Consider the following 22,880-nt stretch of genomic DNA (forward strand, 5'->3'; position numbering starts at 1 on the left):
AACAGTGGCTTCCTGGCAATATTCGTTAATCCACAAGACTGAAGTAACAAGTCAAGTGTGAAGACGGAAAGGGCTTCTGCAAACATTCCATCTCTAAAGAATGGGATGCTTTTCTCTTCCAACTTCAAAATGTGGACAAAGACAATATTCTTCCCCTCTTTATCCCCTCACACGAGCATACTGGGTGATAATGCAGAGAAGATACCAATGCATATCCCAAAGGTTGTGCACCACCTTTTCCCACATCTCTACACCAAGTGATCTGTCCTCCAGCAAGCTTGGTCCTCCCTGCCTCCGCCCGTATTTTTTTCAGGCTACTTTAAAGTCCGTTTTTTTTAATCCCTTAATTGTAATTGTAATAGTATTTATATTACACTTGCTACCCCTGATGAGGCGTCAAAGCGCTTTTCGACGAGTAGCAAGCTGCTCCGGAACCCAAAAGGAATTAGTGGTGGATTAATATATGGAAATATGAGTACAGTTTTAGTTTTATTATTAGTTATTTTGAGCCAGTCATATATGTGTTTGTTAGTTGGATTGACTACAGTAATGGAGGGGAGGAGGAGGGAAGAATCCAGAAGTGTTAATTGGGAGTTTATAGTAATAGGGTTTAGGCTTTGGATGAGTAAAGGAGGGATGAAGGAGGGAAGAGTCTGTAGAAAGGGTTAGGGAGATCATAGTTGCAGGAGGGGTTTTGGATGAGTTAAAGGTGAGATAAATGAGGGAGGATTTAGTAGGGTTGTGTGGGAGATCATGGTAGTAAATTGAGGTTTGGGTGAGTTAGATGTGGAAGAGGAGGGAAGAGCTTAGTCAGGGTTATTTAGGAGATGAAAGTAGTAGAATGGATTTGGGATGAGTCAGAGTGGAAATGAAGGATAGATTGATAGAGACATGACATGGTGATGGGTAGACAAAGTAAAGCTTACAATAAAAATATAATATTTTGTATATATATATATATATATATATATATATACACATTTTTATCAGCATTTTTATTTATTCTTTATTATTATTAATATATATATATATATTTTAGATGTATTTATAATTTGAAATGTATTTATAGATGTTATATATTTTTTTTCTCTAGTATAGTAGGACTAGAGTAATAAAGAAATAGATATGTAAGTACATAGTAAGGGAAAATATGTCTAAGGTATATAATAATGGGTATAATATGAGAAGAAAAGTAGTAGTGTATAAACACAGACTTTCAAGATTTGTAATATTTGAAGTTAATTGATAAGTGTACTTTTCTAACATTTATTTAGCTTTACTCAATTTTAGAATAGCCAAATAACTATGATAATAAACATTTGATCAGTGTGATATAAAATGAGAGCAGGGATTCATAAGTATTTAATATAACAACTTATATAGGAGCTATGCAATGACCTATGAACATATATATATATATATATATATATATATATATATATATATATATATGTATATGTATATACATATATTTATATTTATGTATCTATATACACACACACATATATACACACATATATGTACATACATATACATATTTAAACCATGAGTAAATATACCTTAAACAGGTTTAAAGAGTATGTGTGTAGTTTATTGTTATGACATAGTAGCAATACATATTTTCTAAAGAACTATATATAACTAGGATATACATATAATCAGATAAAAAATATTTATCGATACAGGCATATGCAGTCCATAGCTGTTTGAATATGGTGTTATGAATGAAAGAGCCAACTCTTGAGTAGTCGTCTGAAGAAAAGATAGTTATCTGTGGATCTTATAGTTGGGGGTAATGAATTCCATAGTTCGGCTGCTTGAACGGAGAAGGATGTACCACCTTTAGTCTTTTTCTTGTATGGTGGTGTTCTAAGGCGGGGTGCCAATCTTGAGCGGAGGTTTCTTTGTTGAATGTATTTGGTTATTTTGTTTCTGATAAAAAGCGGTACTGTTCAATGTATAGCTTTGTGGGTGATACAAAGCAGCATGAAGGTGCATCTTCTGGCAACGGGTAACCAGTGTAGTGCTCTTAAGGCATGGGAGTTGTGGGCTTGTGGCTTTACATGTTAATATAGCTCTCCTCTGCTGCCTATTAGCTTTGTTAAAGAATTAGGTACTCTGGGCTCTATAAATTGTTACTGTTCAACCTATCTCTCCTTACACCACAACTTATTCAGCATGCTACCCTTTACTCCAAGGCCTGTGACCTATTACATATGTATATGATATGTATGGCGTAAGAAGAGCAATACAAATAGATAAATTGAGTTTCATCTATCTGTACCATCATTGTGAGTTAAAAAGTGCATATTGTTTTACAAATGCCTATAAAAAGATATTTACAACAATGATAGCAATATGACAAAATGTGGGTAAATAAGGCAAACAATTGAAAAGGAAATTCTGCAAATGCTGGGGTAGATGTCTGGTGATGTTTATCCTCAAGTTTATCCCACAGTATTACTTGTAAAAGCTAAGGGGGATCCATTGTGGATGTCTCAAATTGTAGTATGGCACAAGATGGCGGGCGAGGGCAGCTTCCCCAGACAGCAGAGCTGTATTGTTTGCACTCCTGTGGGCGGAGGGTGGAGATCGAGGTGAGGAGATTGGTGACTGTTCTCCCTTCAAAAATGAAATGAAGACTTTGTAAGAAGAGGGCTGCTGATTAACCTTCATGAAGCACTCTCATTTGATAGAGGATGTGGAAGGAGTGGGACTGCAGACCGTGTTTTTCCAAGTTGAAGGGAGACCCTTTAGGGGAGGCCAAGCATTTTGTCTTTCTTGGTCACAGTCAAATACAGGAAACCGCGTACATTAGGCCAGAGAATAATACCCTGCTGTGAAGAGGCATCACTATACAAAGGCTGTGCCTGGAGAGAAGCCTGAAAAAGGGCCTCTGTCTTCTGTTAGAGGCCAGTCCGCCACAAACCTTGGCTTCAAGGTGCAGGACAAAGAGGAGAAGAACATTATAGAGCACAGTAAAGAGTTAACCATGAGATGCTCAAAATGCTACAACCTTTGAAATGAAGTATGTAGCTGGTGTTCTGGTCCGTGCATGGAAGAGTTTGTGCCTTCAGTCCAGTTTATAGCTAATCTTAATAGCTTTACTGAACTTCTCCATTCTTGGGAGTGTTCCAGAGGAACCAGGCGCTGTAGAAAGGACGTAAATATTATTAGTGTTAGCAGCGCACTTAGAAACATAAATATCCATCGTTATTTGGAGATTGTCACTCACTTTTACTTACAATATGATTATCCTTAAAAAAAAACACCTTGATCCGAAGTTACACTACGCAATTGTATGTGTGCTTGCTGATACTTAATCTAGTGCTGCATGCCAACAGTGAGGCTTCCGGTGTTTCAGAAGTGTAAAAGTGGTGCATATGTGAGATGCTATTAACAGGTGATGAATTGCATTATGAAAACATGCAGAAAAAGACACATTTAGGAAGAATAACATTAATAACTGAAAAATGGGAGATCATGAGGTCTGCGGTATTGTCACTTCATTACTGTGCCTCTGGCATTTTATAAATGAGACATCTAGCCTTTTCACAGCTTCCTCACTACTTCAAACTCTGTGACCCTCCTCTATTATTACCAAGTCAGATTATTACCAAGTCTTCCGTTCGCAACCTGTTAAAAAAAATACTAATGGTGCTTCTAAAAAGTGAGAATCGCCATTAGTCGGAATTGACAAGTGGGCTTTTATATATTTTGCATTTACGCCCCCATCCCTCCTCAGTTTTACCATTCTCTGCGGGCGCAGGCAGAAGAAAAATAATTAGGCCTAGTTGAAGATGGGCTCATAACAGCGGTCCCTCGCCTTGAATCCTTGTCTTCGTCTCTCCGACTGCCACTTGCAAGAGCTGAGAATGGAAGTGGACAAGCCACCGAACGCTCGAGTTAGGCTCAGCTCAAGATCCTATTGAACCCTCGAGCCCATAACGAGCAGCGCTTTCATGTGACTTGTACATGACATTCTCCCTAAGCCCAGGGAGTGGCGTTACGGTCAGAGCTTCCGACTTTGGAACTGGAGAACTAAGGGCCATATGCACAAACACATTTTCCCATAGACACAGAATGGGTAAAACCCTTTGCTACATCTGGCCCTAGGTTCGAGTCTCTGCCTGGGCTCATAAGTCTGGGGCAAATCACTTAATATCACAGTGCCTATAAACCTGTCCTTGTGCTCATGTAAATCACTCCAGTACTTTTGGGTCGAGTTCACACTATATAAAAACTACAGGAAAAAAGCATAAAGCGCTGAAAGAGTCAGCACAGGAAAAATCAAATGAATGCACATTTACCATCTTGATTTGTACAAAGTTAAACTAGGAACCGGATAAATCGTGGCTTCCCTGCTTAAATTGTGTGATAGTAAGCAAATATTTTATTTAATCAAAACTCCTTTTTCTTTGTCATTGTATAAAAGCACTTAAGAAAATATGAGTTCAGAATTCCAGTTGTACAAATCCATTGTGATTTAATCAAATCCTATTATGTTTGATTTAATAGACTATAATGTTGCTAAGTAGTGATGTAGGCCAAGTATAGTTTACATGACAGCTGTTTTGGCGTTTAGTTCACTAATGGTTCATGTTTAAAATCTATCACTTTTAATAAATACTCAGTGCAGTGCTGTAATGTGACAAATTAATGTCTAAGCTTCCACTTGCTAAATATATATTTTTTTATTTTGAAATGACTTTATTATATTTTACTAGAGGTTTGTTGCAAATTTGCATAGCAAACATGTTCAGGCCTTAGCTCGTGTACGGGCTCGAAAAGCCAAGCCAGACCATTAGCTCGGCTCTCCTTCTTAATTTGTTGGCTTGTCCGCTGTGTGTAAAGTTATCTCCTTTCGATATCTGAGCCTCCTGGGCCTATAGTGGACAGCTCTGTTCTAAAACATCCCAAACAATCGAGAGACAGGGAACATGTTTTCCACTCTTGACACTCTCATAATCGGCCACTGTAGGAATGTAGATACTTTCTAGCATGGTCACCCCCATTTTTGGCCTGTTTGTCAGTGTGTTTGACTGTGTCGCTGGGATCCTGTTTATGGTTTGTGCCCTATTAGTCAGTATGTTTCACTGTTTCTGTCAGCATGCTTGACTGTGTCACTGGAGTCCTGCTAATCAGAACTCCAGTGCTTATGCTCTCTCTGACTCCAGTGCTTATGCTCTCTCTGGTTCTAAATTTGTACCTACATACTGGTAACTCAGTATTTCACTCCAAATTGACCTACTGGACCCCCCCTTATAAGTCCCTAGTATATGGTACCTAGGTACCTTGGGCACTGGGGCTCCAGGGGATCTTTATGGGCTGCAGCATTTCTTTTGCCACCCATAAGGAGACCATACAAAGGCTTCTTTAGGACTATCATTGCAGCCTGTGTGAACTACTGCATGCACTATTTCACAGCCATTTATACTGCACCAGGTCACTCATAAGTCACCTATATATCAAACCTTCAGACCCTGAAGGCTGGGTGCAAAGTACCTGTGTGTGAGGACACCCCTGCACTAGCAGAGATGCTCCCATGTTGTCCATGCCCATTTCCCCAGACTTCATGAGTGCAGGGAAGCCATTTTAAGTGTGCACTGTACATAGGTCTATACCTATGCACAGCTTCACAATGGTAACTCCGAATATGGCCATGTGAGGTGTTTAACAACTGGGAATTGTACAACTGGGAATTGTACCTCAGTACTGATTCCAGTACTGGTTGCACAATCGCATGCACTCTGGGGGCTTCACACTGGACCCCCAGTACTGCCATACCAGCCTTCTGAGGTTTTCACTGCAGCCCCAGCTGCTGCCACCTCACAGACAGGCTTCTGCCCTCCTGGGGCTTGAGCAGCTCAATCCCAGGAAGGCAGAAGAAAGCATTTCCTTTGGGACAGGGGTGTTACACCCTCTCCCTTTGGAAATAGGCGTTACAGGCATGGAGGGGTATCCTCCCAGAGCCTCTGGAAGTGCTTTGAAGGACAGAGATGGTTCCCTCCTTGCATAATCCAGTCTATACTGGTTGAGGGACCCTCAGTCCCTGCTCTGGTGCGAAACTGGACAAAGGAAAGGGAAGTGACCACTCCCCAGTCCATCACCACCCGAGGGGGGGTGCCCAGAGCTCTTCCAGAGTGTCCCTTGGTTTTGCCATCTTGTATTCCAAGGTGGTGGGGCACTCTGGTAGCATCTGAGTGGCCAGTGCCAGCTGGTGACGTCAGAGACCTCTCCTGATAGGCCCTTGCCTGGTTAGGTGACCAATCCCCCTCTCAGGGCTATTTAGGGTCTCTCCTGTGGGTGTTCCCTTGGATTTGGATTGGAAGACTCCAGCAGGAATCCCCTGCATCCTTTACTTCATCTTCTACCGACGGATCAACCGCTGACTGCTTCAGGAGCTCTATAAAACTGCAACAAAGAAGCTAGGATGACTTCGGCAATATTGTAACTTCAGCTCCTGCCAGCAACAGTTTCCAGGTTGTGCATCCTCCGAGGACTGCCTGTCTTCAGCCTGCACCAGAAGAACCGAAGGAATCTCCTGTGGACTGACGGAGTCACTTCCCTGTTTCAGCAGGGGCACCTCTTTACAGCAATGGCAGTTGGCTTGGACCCCCCCTCTCCAGATGACACGCGTGGATTCAGCAACACAGGTGGTGGACTAAAGTGACTCCGTCAGTCCCAACGTCCAGCTTTCCAACTTTGGTGGAGTAAGGGTTTGCCCTCCCGCGCAAGATAGTACCCCCGTGCACCACGTGACTTGCAGTTGCTAAGGCTTGTGTGCGACCTTCCAAGACGTTCTTCGTGCACAACCCAGCTTAGGCCCCCAGCACTCCATCCTGCGACGCACAACTCCCTGAGTGGTTCTCCGGCGGCGTGGGAATCCTTTGTGTCGTGCTGCTTGGGCCTCCATTTGCACCTTTTCCACCAACCAGGGACCCGCATCTGTCTTCATTGGTGCAATACTGACTTTGGGGGTCATACGACCCTGGCGGTCATGGACCGTCAGGGCCGGGGACCGCGGATGCACCGCCAACAGGCTGGCGGTGCATCCAGGCCTATTCTGACCGCGGCGGTAAAGCCGCGGTCAGAAAAGGGAAACCGGCGGTTTCCCGCCGGTTTTCCCCTGGCCTGAGGAATCCTCCATGGTGGCGCTGCAGGCAGCGCCGCCATGGGGATTCCGACCCCCTTACCGCCAGCCTGGTTCTGGCGGTTTTGACTGCCAGAACCTGGTTGGCGGTAACGGGTGTCGAGGGGCCCCCTACCAGGGCCCCACCAAGATTTTCAGTGTCTGCATAGCAGACACTGAAAATCGCGACGGGTGCAACTGCACCCGTCGCACCCTTTCCACTCCGCCGGCTCCATTCGGAGCCGGCATCCTCGTGGAAGGGGGTTTCCCGCTGGGCTGGCGGGCGGCCTTCTGGCGGTCGCCCGCCAGCCCAGCAGGAAACTCAGAATTACCGCGGCGGTCTTTTGACCGCGCAGCGGTATTCTGACGGCGGTACTTTGGCGGGCGGCCTCTGCCGCCCGCCAAAGTCAGAATGAGGCCCTTTGTCTTCTCTCCCGGTGGGTCCACTTTTGCACTTTCATCTGGGTTAGCAGGGGCTCCTGTTCTCCCTGGACTCTTCAGTGCTTCTAGGACTTGGTCCCCTTCTTCCACAGGTCTTCAGGTCCAGGAATCCATCGTCGGTGTCTTGCAGCCTCTTCTGGTTCTTGCATTATTTTCTATCACGACTTCTAGTGTGTTTTAGGAAACTTGCTGTGTTTTACTCCTGCTTTCCTGGGCTCTGGGGTGGGGTATTTTACTTACCTTTGGTGTTTTCTTACACTCCCAGCGCCCCACTACACTTGCCTATGTGGGAAACCGACCTCCTCATTCCACTATTTTAGTATATGGTTTGTGTTCCCCCAAGCCCATTGCAACCTATTGTGATTTTCACTGTTTGCACTATTTTCTGACTATTTACTTACTTGTTTTTGTTACTAGTGTATATATTGTGTAATGTACTTACCTCCTAAGGGACTATAGTGTCCAAAGTATTTTTGGCATTGTGTCACTAAACTAAAGTACCTTCATTTTTGGTAACACTGAGTATTGTCTTTCATCTGTGTGAGTACTGTGTGACTACAGTGGTATTGCAAGAGCTTTGCATGTCTCCTAGTTCAGCCTTGGCTGCTCTGCCTACAGCTACCTCTAGACAGCCTGGCTTCTAGAAACTGACTACATTTCACTAATGAGGGATAACTGGACCTGGTTTAAGGTGTAAGTACCTTTGGTACCCACTACAAACCAGGCCAGCCTGCTGTATGTAAAGTTATCTCCTTTCGATATCTGAGCCTCCTGGGCCAACCGTGGACAGCTCTGTTCTAAAACATCCCAAACAATTGAGAGTCAGGGAACGTGTTTTCCACTCTTGAGACTCTCATAATTGGCCACTAATACTAAAGCCCTTGCATACCCTGGCAATCTGTGAGATTCCATCTAGCAAAACACCAGCCTATGGACTTTAGTTCAGTGTAGTAACACTCCACTAATGAAAGCCTATTGTCTTTAACACGTTTCTCCCAATAATAAAAGCCAGACCCACTAGATTTGCCATGACTTAATTAAAAATAAACAAACACAAATAAACAGATCAAACCTACGTAATCTGACATGACTTTTCACAATGAACCAGTAAGGTCTATAGCCCTTACCATTGCCTTGACCAACAAGGGCCTTCCAAAGTACACATTAATCTGGCAACCATCAAGTGTACAGTTATAAAATTACACATATGTATACAATTACAGTAAGCAGAGCATTATACATTCTCCCCCAAAAGGGACTAACAAGGCTTGTTACAGTGAAAATCAACCCCACTGTTTTTTAGACAGAATGACGTATACCGAAACCTTTGCCTACTGTGGTAATCTATGAGAAAAATACCTTTCTTCAGCTTGTAACACAGTGAGATAACAATCCACTGTTAAAGACCATTTGGTTTTAACAAACACTTTTCATAAAAAATAAGCCTTAATTCTTCATAATAAGCAAGTCAGGCCCTTTGGCATTTAACTTCAAATTTACAAATGATTTAATCAGGACTACAGGCTGCATCACTGGCTTCTTGCCATAACCATCTCAGGCCTGCTGAACTGCACCTAGGCTTTTCCCACAAGGCAACAATTGGGCATAAGTTATACATTTCTACTGCATTACACTTGGCACAACAGTTTTCAGTCCTGCCTGAGAAGGTTAACAATCATTATCAAAGTGAAAAACTTCTAACCCTAAGGTTTGGCAGATGGGGTGACAGAGACCAACATTAATGCCTAATGCAGTAAACTGTGGGATCCATTACAAAACAATACCTGTCTACAGGCTTTGACCCCTGGTCAGCGTCTGCTCGCTTGCCTCTGTGTAGCTCCACCTGTGCTGCTGCTGCTGATCGGAAGGAGAGCCTGCCTGACTCTCAGTTCAAAGCCCACCTCCACCCGCAGGCACCCGCCTGCACCTCATCCCTGGTGGCCCAGTGGCCATGTGTGCCTGTTTGTGTGTGTCTCTTTGCTTTTTTCCTGTCTCTTCTTTTCCCTTTTTTGCACCTCTTTTTCCTTTTTTCTCTTTTGCACCTTTTTCTTCCCCCGCACGCTGTCCCTGCTGCCCCGCCCACCTCCCTGCAAAGCACTTTCCCGCCCTCCCACCTCCCAGCTGACCGGAACCTCCCACACCCTCTCATACTTAATGGTGGCTGCTGTGCAGGCGCGCCCAGAGTGTGTACCACTGGCGTGCCAAAGGCATAACTGTCTTTGTCCGCCCATGCCCAGCACCACGAACCCCGGTCCTCCGACCATCCATCGCTAAAAAAGAAAAGCTCTTCCGCGCACTGAACACCGGACACTCCATCGCCTGCCATCACACATCACCTAAAGACACCCATGGATCTTTCTCCTCCCTCAGCTGCCACCACATCTTCACCCTCCACCAAACGCCAGACCCCCCTGCCACAGGACCATCAAACACCCACCCAGACAGCCTCAGCTGCATTCTCCTCAACAGAAGCTCCATCCACAAACACTCCGTAGAACTCTGGGACCTGCTAGTCTCCACCTGCCCTAACACCGGCTTTGTCTCCGAAACTTGGACAAACCCAGTGTCAGCCCCGGACATCACCACCACCATACCCAGTGACTACAAACTGCTCTGCAAGGACCGGTCCTATTGGCCTGGTGGCGGCCTGGCCAGCACACACAAATCCATCCTCCACCTGACACCTAGCTCGGAAGAACACTCCCCCATCATGGAGCACCTCCATTTCCAGATCCATGTCAGCCCAAACTCTACCTTCCACAGCACCCTCATCCACAGGCCACGTGGGCCCCTCCTTCAGCGAGTCCATCGTCAACATAATAGCATCCCCGGCACTTGCCTCCATGAACTACTTTCTCCTCAGCGACCTCAACAATCACATCAACAACTGCAACTGCCACAACACTGCTTCCCCGCTCAAGAACCTCGCCACCATCAGCCTCAAGCAACTAGTCACCTTGCCTACACACATCGCCGGACACACTCTCTACACCATCTTCTCCGCCAGCAACATCATCATCTTTGGCAACACCTTCACACTACACTGGACTGACCACCACTGCATTCGTTTCTCCATCACCACACCTACCGTCCGCCTCAGCATTCTCTGCTCCACACATAGGAAATGGAAGCACATCACGGTGGAGCAACTCACCAGGCCCCTAAGCAAGTCACCACCTCCCCCGCCACAGACGCAAACATCTCAACACGGAACATCCACCAATGGATCTCTGAATATGCCAACACCCTAGCACCACTTCGAACGACCTCAGGCAAATGCAACCCCAAGAAGCCCATCTGGTTCTCCCCCGCACTCCAGGACTCAAGGTGCACCTGAAGACGTCTAGAAAAAAGATGGAGGAACAGCAAGACCCTGGAGGACCTCGCGGCTTTCAAATCCGCCATCAACTCTCACCACCACCTCATCAGATCCACTAGGAAAACCGCGCTGCAGTAACGTATCAATGGCAACGCACACAATACCAAAGAGCTCTTCGCCGTGGTCAGCGAGTTCGGCAAACCCCATTCAGAAGCTGCAAACATCCCGCCATCCCAGGACCTCTGCCACAAGGATATCTATGATAGCTTTGGACTCCAAAACACTCAAAGCCCACGTACAACCATCCGGCGTGGATCCTACAAACCTCTGCAGATTCTGCACCACTAGGCCACCATCACCATGGACAAGACCCATTCCATCATGAGTAGCATCGACTCTGGAGCCCCATGAATCCCTGTCCCCACCACATTTTTAACAAAGCCAACACCTCTATCGCTCCCGAGCTCCGGCTCACTCTCAGCTGCTCCATGGAGATGGCTACCTTTCCCTGTCGTGTAGGCTCTCATTATTCGAAGGACACTACTGGATTTGGGCGGCAGAATCACTTGCACTGTGGGGGACCGAGTCTAACCCCTACAGGTGACACCTGTCGGCCTAATCCGGGTTTTGCTCTGCTAATTAACAGTGCCTCACCTCTACCCAAGAGCAGGGATGATTGGGCAGCCGGGCGCATGACACAATTGACTCTTTAGGGAAATCGTGGTCACTCAGATCGCATCCATTTCTCTCATTTACGTTAGTCTCACATATACAATGACAATCAGAGGCAGTATATATTTCAATAAGGTTTCAATGAAGCAACTACACCTTAGATAATAAAGCATGTACTGCAATAACTAAGATGATAAAGCATGACAGGATTAAAATAGTGACAAGGAGAGTAAAGCATAAAAATAACACTACCATATTGTCAATAGAATCATTAAAATAATTCCCACCTGGACTATGTTAGAGCACAGCATGTTAAGCTCTAGTTCTGCCCTTCAGGTTCCCCTGGGAAGACGACATCTCTCATACCTGAGCAAGAGGCCTGTAGTCTACATAAGCAGCTGAAGCAAAGCAATCAGCATACAGTTGTGGTCCTCTGGCTGGAATCTCCCTCTAATGTGTATGGGACAGAGAAGTGTTTTTATAATAAAACAGCTGATGTTCTGAGAAAATGTCCCTACGTAAGGATGTGTATGTTTCTATGAATACTAGAGACAAAGCTTTAGCACGTTTACCAGCAACCTATCTTACTGCAGCCTTGAGAAAAGCAGAGAGTGAAAGGAATGTCTTGTTTAAGAACGCAGTGCTGACTAGGCAAAGAACAGCTAGATAGAAATAAAACAAGACCACAAATGTGGTTATTGTTAAAATAATAAACAAAGCTGAATAAAATATATCTAGGTTAAAATGCACAGCAGCAGGCCTAGTTTGCTAAAATAATGTATGTGGAGCTATAACTAAAATGGCTACACAACATCCTGCCCTTGCCGGTTCAAAGGTGGTTCAAAGCCTAAATATATATAAAAGCTACTAAAATTCAACCTAAGCCATATGTGTAAGAATGTCAATGATAAGTTAAAAAGAAATTTGAGCATGTGTAAAAAGGACAATTTTTTTTTTTTTTTAACTGTGGTGTAAAAAGGCCGAATTTGAAGAGTCAGAGTCATTTTGGAAGTTGCCAATCGAATTCGGGATAATTGAAGACAGGAAATCATCCACTTCGTAATGTAGGAACTTCATCGCCAAGGAAAACCAAGTAGCATTCGCGTTCCAAAGCCTGAGCTCCAGCCAAGGCAGCAACATTCTGTGGTGTGCCCAGCAATGAGTTTAGAGCTGCATCCTCTAGGAAGGGCAACTCATAAGCAGCCTCCCGTAGCAAACGCACTCTCAGCGCGTATGTCTGGTGATGAGCCTTCAGCGAGAACATAAACAGATCAGCGTCAAATGAAAGCAAGCGCTGCGTAGAAAGACAAACTTGCAGTGCATGTTCGAACGAACACCAGAGGCACCGAAACACGGGCTGCACACAATGCAAAACCAGTCTGAATGACAGAGACCAGTCACACTCCAGTTGCTCCAGGAGTGATGCTCCAAAGTACTGCATCATGCGTTCACAACACAGCTGCGTTGGTGGGAGCGCTTTCAGTCCTCCCTGTTGTGGTGAGACAGCCACTGCGCAGAAAAAGTAGCAATAGCAGGATGCCACCTATTATAGCCAAAGTTATCGGAAATCCCCAGAAAATACTGGAAAATATTGAGTGGATGGCTGATGGTATTAAACTGAATATAGAGGAGAAGGTGTGAACGAAACCAGAACCAACAGCCTTAAACAAATTAGCGATTCCAGTAGTACTGGACGCACTAAATATTCGTCCCACGAGCTCACCAAAGTGTCTCGGAAAGTTAGTACTTAAAAGGGATTGGATCTGTGCTGATGACCTTGCCACCTGAAGCTCATAGGTCTCGCGTGCAGATGTGAGTGCCACATGTTTTTGGAGCAATAAAGCCTTGAATCCCCTCAACTTGTCAAAGTCCACATTTGAAGTAGCGATATGGGGCCAAATCTCAGCTAATTCCCTCTGTTGTGTAGGAGGAAAAAGTATGTTCCCGCAGCATGTAACAATCTTAGAGACTGAAACAACATAAACTATTACGGCTCGCATCACACAACAGTTTTCATTATTGAGAAGGACATAGGTGTCATCTGATAGCACCTAGAACGCAGGTCTAATCAAGGGGACTGGAACTCCCTTCAGATAACAAGCCAACTTCGCTGCTGAAGCGTTACACGCCCCGTGCAAGGACAGCTGTTTACAAACCATTGAATGGCTGACAGAAGTCTTGCATTCACTACCGCCAAGAAAGACCTCTTTCATGCCACTGAGACATTTTTTCGAGAAGGGCAGCTCCCACACCTCATGGATATAACTATCTCTAAGCGTTTCATATCTGCCTACTGGAATGTGTTTTAAGGGGGACGCGAATTGAAGTGTTGAAATAAGCAGATTAATAACTCCGTGTATTAACCACTCAGCCGATGATATTTCAGCCACATTAAAAGGCAAATTTTCAATAATTTAACATGAAATAAGTTGCTTCCTTCTTAGCCATTAGTTGTTGTCGTGTTAAATGTTGAAAATATATCCCTTGAGCTAACGTGTTGCCAGGGAACGCGACTTGCCTTCATTGTTTGTAGGGTCCAACCCAACTGCATAATAGACCTTAGTTGATTCTGTCCATGGTGTAAAGGAGACATGTCACTTTGTATTATGTCTATTGCAGTAGAAGCAATGTTGTTTAAGGTGTATATCCATTTGGAGAGAATCAACTAAGGTCCATTACGCAGTTGGGTTGGACACCAGAGACACTGAAGACTACACAACTTCCCGAGGACTGGAAGCATGCTGAAATCCACTGACTCTTGAAAAAAACCCACAGCCGACCCTCTGGGTCTCAAGAACCAACCCCCCATCTCTCTGCCCCCTTTCCCACCCAAGATCATCGAAAAGGCCATCAACCCGCTGCTCCGCAAACACAAGCTCAGCTCAGACAAGACTGAGATCCTCATACTGGGACCATCCACATCTGCCTGGGACGACTCCCTGTGGCCTGCAACATTTGGCAGTCCCCCACCCAAACGAACCATGCACGCCCCCTCAGCTTCATCCTGGATTCATCTCTCGCTATGACCCGCCAGATCAACTCTGTTGTATCCTCCTGTTTCCACACTCTCCGACTTCTGAAATTTTTCAAATGGATCCCAAAACACTGCTGCAACATCGTAACCCACGCTCTGGTCACCAGTATGCTCTCTACGCTGACACCACCCCGAAGAATATGAAGAAATTACAGCACATCCAGAACACCTCCGCCAGACTCATTCTGAGCATCCCCTGCTGCAAACACATCACCAAACCCCTGAAAGACTCCACTGGCTCCCGTAGAGAAAAGGATCAACTTCAAAATCCTCATCCACAAATACAACACTCATCATGACCTAGGACCCACCTACCTCAACCAACGCATCACCTTCTACTCCCACGCCAGACCTCGCTGCTCCGCTCAACAGGTTCTGGCCACTATACACCTCATACGGAAGACCTCGGCCAGAGGAAGATCCTTTGCATACCTCGCAGCGAAGAGCTGGAACACCTTGCCTCCTCACCTCGGGCAGTCACCATCGTTACCTCAATTCAGGAAGGACCTTAAGGACTGGCTCTTTGGCTGAACCACAGAGGACCAAACCCCCCACAGCGCCTTGAGACCCTTACGAGTAAGTAGTTGCGCTTTATAAATTCTGATTGATTGATTGATTGATAAATATTTACCCATAAATGCCTACTGAATTGAGCAAAGATTTTCCTAGCAGGCAAACATAATTTATACAGTCCTAAAACTACAAGATTGAACAGAATAACAGCAGGCAAAACAATATACAACTGCTATTAACACGGATTCTCTCAGGGTAAATCATCTAACCCTAGGGTCTGCTAGAATAGGTTAACCAACACCAAAAACCTTAGGCTGTTGGCTTTAACTTTTGATTTTTACAATACATAAATAAGACATACTGCATTTGTTGCAACATTTGAACAGCCAGTGGTTTCGACATAATACTTCACAGTGAAGCAATCAAGCCTGTAGCCTTAAACACTGGCATATTGCCATCAACATCTCAGGCCTACTGAGCTGAATGTTGGCGTTCCCACAAGGCTACCAAAAGCAGTACATGTAGGCAGCCTCTCCTAAGATGGCTTAAAAAGGATATCACAGGGAACATCTTGGATGTCTAGGGTTTGTCAGAAGGGCTAATCAATTCTAAAATCATGTCCTTTTATGTTAGTCTGTGAGATGTCATTAAACAAATTACCTGTCTTCCATTTTTAAATCAGTGCAGTAACAGCCAATCCTTAAATGTCTATTGTTTTTAAACGCACACACACACACACAACTTCCTTTATCGTAACTTTTCATAATAAACTGATCAGGCCTATAATCTTGCACTAAGCTTTCTCACAACAACCAGCTTGGTCCTGCTGAACTGAACATACACTTTCCAACAAAGCAAATTGTGCAGTATAAGCATTCTTTACAGTGGAAGCACACAAACTCTGCCCAATCAAATGATGTATTCGAGGTAGTCAACATGTGGGTGGAGTAAAAGCCCCTCTCTCAGTAGTGCTTCTTGACACTGTTTTGGTATTGACCACATGAGGTCTGGCGGCAGCTGCGTCGTGAAGTCAGAGTGAAAATGGACTTTTGTTAGTGACCATAAAGGTGTAGCCTAGCCCTTTCACAGGTCCTACGCAGAGCTCCTTTTCCAGAAACCATAGGGGCTTTCTGGAGCAGTTTGGGCTATTCTGTCCTATCTGTATCAGTCTTTGGGTGAGCCTTTTTAAGTTGCTGTTGTTTGTATACTAATAATCGGGCATCTACGAAGTTTGTACAAGGATTCATCCAGGGGCTGCATTACAAATGCAGTGCACAACGCACCCTTAAGTGTGCGCACCGGGTGCAGACTGGAATAGTGTGCAGTATCACAGCAAACATGCTGTTCCCAACACAGAGCGAACCAGCTGTTTAAAGCCACCAGTCTGCCTTTCACTGGATGGAGCAGCCAAACTTCGGTTTCAGAGGAGTTTTGTTGCAGGTGAAATCAGTGAATGACCGCACCCGCCTTCTGGAAAGTGCTTGTGGGGTCCTTAGGGCACTTGCTGCACCATAGTGGAACACACCGACTGTGCGCCAGCTCTATGTGGCGTACTGTCAGGATTCTTTGTGATGGCTCCTTCGCCTCTGCTCCTTCTTTAAAGAGGTGAGTGCGCTAAGGACTCCTTCATTTGCCCTAGGGGCCATGCACCCATGCAAATGAGGGCGGGGCCAAGGTGGCACTATGGTATTACTGAAAGGGTCCCAGTCGTTAGCGCAGTCTTTTCTGTTATATGGATCGTGCCGGTGCTAATGTGCATCAGTGGCACCCATAATGCAGAAGGGACACAGCAAACATCTGCAGATCCTTCTGTAATGCAAAAATGCCCTGGGGCGCAAAAAGAAGGTGAAATGCTAATTGTGTCACTAAGGCAAAATGTCTAATATGGCCCTATGTGTTTTGTAATTTGCAGTTGAACGAGGAAAGCAATAGATTTGGTACAGTAGTATGGTTAGATGCTGAACTGAAAGAGCTATGATGCTAATGGCTTCGGGCATCAATGACGCTCCATCTGAGAGGAAAGTAAATGGAAATTTAAATGCAAGGAGTTTGGAAACATGAACTCCTGTTGAGATATACACAGCTGTCCAGCTCGTTTCCCAGTTTAATCTTATTGAGAAAGGGATCATCTTCTGCTTCTCAACCTTATAGAAAACATTCCAAAAAATGATGACTGCTGGAGTAGCCACTGTGGGCTTTCGCAAACAAATGCCTTCTCGTTTTGCATTTAACTTGTTTGGGGCTTTGGGCATCTTTCTGTGTTTCAGTCCTTTCTCTCAGTGAACCACTTGAAAACGTTCCTGTTGTATGTCAGCATCATCGTGCCCTTGTTCTGCCCAATCAATCACCAAAGCATACTTTCACATTGTAACTTCTGCTGGCCAGTAGGCACTTCCAATCGACCTTATCACTAATCTTCCTTGCCATAGACATACTACATCACGCCACAAACATGAGTGATGAGACTTGTTCGCTTCTTGGCTTTTCAGTGACTGGTTTGACTTCAAATCATTCTCTTTGTCCTGAGGCACAACTTCATATATAGTCAACATGCATCACATAACCATTTCTCCTCTAAGCGATCCATAAGGTTAAGTGGAATTTCATTCAGGAGTCTCTGTGCAGGAACTTTTCTGTTTGGCTTTTGTGATCTTGGCGAAAATCCCCTATAACTTGTATTTATTTTTTGTTATTGTAAAATACGTGGAAAAATTGTAAAATAAATATTAGGGTCATAGTGCCCACCGCAAGGAACAAGTAAGGGTGACCTAATGCTGAAAGTTCTGCAAAATGGTTGAGCAAATTAATGTATGACAGCACATAGGTGGTTTGTCTTGCTTCTAAGTGGTTACGTTTGTCATTTATTTTTTTTCCCTAGTGACTCTGGGCGTGGGAGCAGTCTTTTGGACCGAACCATAGCCGACAGACGGCAGCTCAACACAATAACCATGCCAGATTTCAGTGATCCAGAGACAGGTAGGATTTAACTGCTGACAAATGCAAGGTAGAAGCAAAGTGCCATTCTTTATACAACCACCCCTGCGTGATGCAAACATTTTAAGGTGTTTAATAATATGTTCCAAAATTTTAATTTTGAGATAAGAAAATATATATTTTATTAGTTTGGTATGTACGTCTTCTTTATGTTCCTATTTGGAATGAATTTAAAAGGAAACACTGCCAATCTAATAAAATAGTGAGTATTGCTATGAAGCAGAAATAGTTTCTATTTGCTTTCCTTCTTCCTTTTTAGGTTGAGCATAGCAGCGCGCAAGTGCTGCTTTTCCGATATGGTGGTATCTACTTTGGCCTTTTAACCATGCCCACCTCACGTCCTGACTTTCACTCGTTTGTGGGTTTGCCTTTCAAAAATTATTTGATGTCATTGGTAAATGCTTTACATTTGTCACTCTTTGGGGTGGTTTTTTTACCTCCTCGGGGACCGCCTCTGTTACATGGATAATTGCACTTTTGCCGATATGTTTGACTGCGAGCAAACTACTTTTTCGTGCTCATGCCGGCTGTGGTGCTTTAAATCGGCTCGCTTATGTCAACTGTTTCACTAATCTGATAGAGACTTCTAGTTGCAGATTCCTTACCTTAGAATTTTCACCCTGGGATTGGACTGGATATGGATATTTTTTCTTCTTCGGTAGGTGGCATTGGTTTTCTCCGCGGGCATTGTTGTTGTTGTCGTCGTACTTGCCATGAGGACGTCAGGAGTAGTACATAGATGCCACCTCAGCGCAGTGACGTCAGTTCTTTTCTTTCTGCGCCACATGCAGATCCGGACAGAGCTACCCTCTTCTCTTTTTGATCGATTGCGTCCCTTTTGTCCAGTTTTTTGGTGAGTTTTCTGTGCTTCGAGATGTCCCGAAGACCGGTTTCAAGCCGTACAAGGGCTGTCACTGCATGATGTCTGTGACGGATCCGCATCAGGTCTGTTTGTGGTGCTTGGAGCGGGACCACGACCCGAAGTCGTGCTCCGAGTGCCTGGCCATGCACCTAAACGCCTTGAGGGAGTGGTCTCTCAAGCTCATGGCGGACTGGAGCTCGACTCTGCGTAGGTCCCGGTTACGCTTGAGGGGAAGGTCTCAAGACCGCTTGTGGAGTCACCACCATTCTTCCTCCAAGTCTTCGGGCCCAGGTAAGAAGAAGAAGTCAAAGAAGTCCCGTCACCCTTCGACTTCACCCCATTGCTTGGCTGATGCGACGCGGGAGGATTGTCGATGCTCAAGGCCTCTGTCTTTGGAGCCTACTTCTGGATCTGCCCACGCTTTCCCGAATTTCTGGAAGCCGGAGCGACCCCTGCCCACTTGAAAGAGTTTATGAGGCCATGGGCCTTATTTTTGGGCGGGCCTACCCTGATACAGCGCCTTCAGGCTCAAGGGGCTAGGTCGGAGGGCCTTCGGATTCCACGCCGGCGGCTTCGGCTCCAGCCACCGAGGTCCCCTCCGGATCAGTTCTCGGATCCACACCGACGCCGGTCGTACCACTGAGACCTTCGCCGACACTGGTTCAATTGTTGGTGCTCCCGACGTCGGTGGTGCCCACCATGGACGTCGCCCTGATCCTCATCCCTGGCGACACGAAGTCACAACGGCGTCGGCCGACACTGTCTCTGTCTTTGATGGGGCCTACTCACCCCAGGTTGGATTTGGACCCCTTTTCTTATGGGTACAAATTTGGGGACGGATTGGAGCGGTCCCTGGACCCTTATGAATACCAGGATGACCCTAATTTGGACTGGGCACAGGAGTTGCGCGAGGCCAGTGGCCTGGACACTTCTGCAGATGCTGGCATGCTGTCTCCTCCTACCGTGGCTATGGCGGAGGGAGCGACTTATTCCATCTATGATGGTAAGTAGGGCGGCTGAGGTCCTTGGCCTTTAGCTGCCAACTGTCCAGGTCAGGTTAAATTACCTGACGGAGGTGCTTCAGCCAGGGACTTCCACATCTGAGCTCCTTCTGCCATTCAATGAGCCCTCACCGATGTCCTCTTGGGTACTTGGTCCAAACCCAACACAGGGGCTCCTGTGAACAGGACTTTTGTAACACCGCCATCGGCCCGCCCCGAAAGACCCTAAATTCCTGTCCCAACTCCCCACGCCTGAGTCTTGTCATCCAGGCTTCCTCTTCCTCGGGCGCATTCCCGGATAGGGAATCAAAAAGGCTGGAACAATTTGGGAAGAAGATGTTTTCTTCCTCCAGTCTTGTGCTGTGGTCCGTGAACACCACATGCCTTTTGGGCCGCTATACCCACTCTGTGGGATACGGTTGCGCATGTTCTCCTGCAGATACTGGAGGAGGCTCATGCTATTGACTCAAAAGCTGTCACAGATGGGAGAGATGCAGCAAAGTTCACGATCCGATGTGGGCTGGACACGACTGACTCTCTAGGCAAATCGGTTGCGAAGACGTTGGCCTTGAGGCACCATGCCTGGTTGCGTACTTCTGTTTTTTTTCGGGAGACGTCCAACAGTCTCTTATGCACATGCCATTTGATGGCTCCCATCTCTTTGGAGACAAAGCAGACTCGGCCTTGGAGAGGTTGAAGGACTCCTGAGCTACGGCTCGGTCCCTTGGCCTTTTCAATGCCCCTTGCCCCCAACAGTCTGCTTTTTGCCCCTTTTGTGGCCACGCAAGGGGCTACCTGTTGCGTCCCCAACACAGCCACCATGCCACCCATGCTGTTCAGCCGCTGCGTGGCCAGGGATGCGGAATCCCACGTGGGCGTAGGACAGGGGACCAGAGGTCTGCCCAGTCCGCCCCTGCTGCAGCCTCCAAACTCTCCTAGTCCATCCCCTCACTCCAAAGCAGTTGGCGGCAGGATTTGCCATCACCTGCCCCACTGGGAATCCATCACTTCTGACAAGTGGTTTTTGCAGATAGTTCGAAAGGGCTACTCCCTCCCCTTCGAACCTGCCCTACCAGCCATGTCTCCATCAGTCAGCCATCTTCCAGAGGATCATTTGGCACTTCTCCGCCAGGAAGTCACAGCTCTCTTGGTCAAGGGAGCCATAGAGTAGGTCCCTGTGCCAGAAGGAGGTCATGGTTGTTATTCCCGCTACTTTCTGGTGCCAAAAAAAGGACAAGGGCTTATGTCCTATTCAAGACCTTTGGGACCTCAATTACTTCCTCAAGAAGGAGAAATTCAAAATGCTCACCCTGGCACAGGTTTTGTCTGCCTTAGAACCATGAGACTGGATGGTAGCGTCGGACCTGAGGACGCTTAGTTCCACATTCCAATTCTGCCTGCCCACAGACGTTACCAGCAATTCGTGGTAGGTCATGAGCACTATCAGTTTACCGTGCTCCCCTTTGGCCTTGCCAACGCCCCTCAGGTGTTCACGAAAGTGATGGCCGTGGTTGCAGCTCATCTGCGCAGGTTAGGGGGTTTCAGTCTTCCCCTACCTCGAAGACTGGCTGTTGAAGGCGGATTCGCCCAAGAAAGTCGTCTCCCACCTCCAGACTATGGCGAGCCTCCTGCACAAGCTGGGGTTTACTATCAACATGCCAAAGTCACACCTGACTCCCTCTCAGACACACCCTGTCATCTGAGCTGTTCTGGACACAGTGCAGTTTTGGGCTTATCCTCCCAAAAAGCAGGTCCAAGATATTCGGGCTATGATTCTGATCTTTCAGCCTCTGTCTTGGGTTTCGGTGAGACATCCTCTGAGGCTGCTGTGCCTCATGGCCTCCTGCATCCTGCTAGTAACACATGCCAGATGGAATATGCAGGCTCTGTAGTGGGACTTGAAGTTCCAGTGGGCACTGTACCATGGAAATCTCTCCGACATGGTCCAGATCTCAGAGGGGACTTCGAAACACCTGCAGTGGTGGCTTTCGAATCCGCATTGGGTCCACAGCAGATCCCTCTCCCTTCCCTAACCAGATCTATCCATAGTGACAAATGCGTCACTTCTGGATTGGGGCTGCCACATGGGAGAGGCGGAGATCAGAGGCCTTTGGTCTCCGTCGGAGTCTGGGCTCCATATCAGTCTTCTGGAGGTCCGGGCGATCATGCTTGCATTGAAAGCATTTCTTCCCTCTTTCAAAGGGAAAGTTAGTGCAAGTGTTCACGGACAACACTACCGCTGTGTGGTACTGCAATAGACAGGTTGGAGTAGGGTTTTGGATCCTTTGTCAGGAGGCACTGAGCCTCTGGACATGGCTGAGACATCAGGACATTATGCTGGTGGTTCAACATCTGTTGGGCTCTCTGAACGCCAGAGCATACAAACTCAGCCGTCGATGCATAGCCGATCACGAATGGCGTCTCCATCTGGAGGGGGCACAAGGTCTCTTCCAGCAGTGTGGAGAGCCTTGGTTAGATCTGTTTGCCTCTGCAGAGAATGTGCAATTGTAGCTGTTTTGCGCGTTGGAGTTTCCAAGGCAGCACTCCCTCGGACACACTTTTTGTTTCGAATGGAACTCCAGCCTCCTTTACGCCTTTCCGCCTATACCACTTCTGCCCAGGGTTCTCAAGAAGATCAGGAATGACTGTGCCCAAGTTATCTTGGTGGCTCCAGAATGGGCACGGAGAGTATGGTATCTAGAGCAGTGGTTCCCAACCTTTTGATTTCTGTGGACCCCCACTTTAACATTAATGGAACCCAGGGACCCCAACTGAATCATCATGGGAATCCGGGGACCCCCGCCTGAGTCATTACTGGAAGCTGGGGACCTCATTTTGTCAATATTTGTTAATATTTTTTAATTTTCTAGGCTCTCGCAGACCCCCTGAGAAGGTTTCGCGGACTCCCTGGG

General features: G+C 46.3%; 1 protein-coding gene across 1 annotated transcript in view; it reads left to right on the forward strand.

Annotated features, from left to right (window-relative positions):
* TTC7B (tetratricopeptide repeat domain 7B) overlaps positions 1–22,880 on the forward strand; it is a 1,338,716-nt gene that overhangs the window by 859,444 nt on the left and 456,392 nt on the right. Inside the window, exon 17 of the mRNA XM_069208186.1 lies at positions 17,990–18,087. Within this exon, the coding sequence (XP_069064287.1) occupies positions 17,990–18,087 (98 nt within the window). The remainder of the gene's footprint in view (positions 1–17,989; positions 18,088–22,880) is intronic.

The sequence above is a fragment of the Pleurodeles waltl genome, chromosome 9, assembly GCF_031143425.1.
Source record: "Pleurodeles waltl isolate 20211129_DDA chromosome 9, aPleWal1.hap1.20221129, whole genome shotgun sequence".
Lineage (NCBI taxonomy): Eukaryota > Metazoa > Chordata > Amphibia > Caudata > Salamandridae > Pleurodeles > Pleurodeles waltl.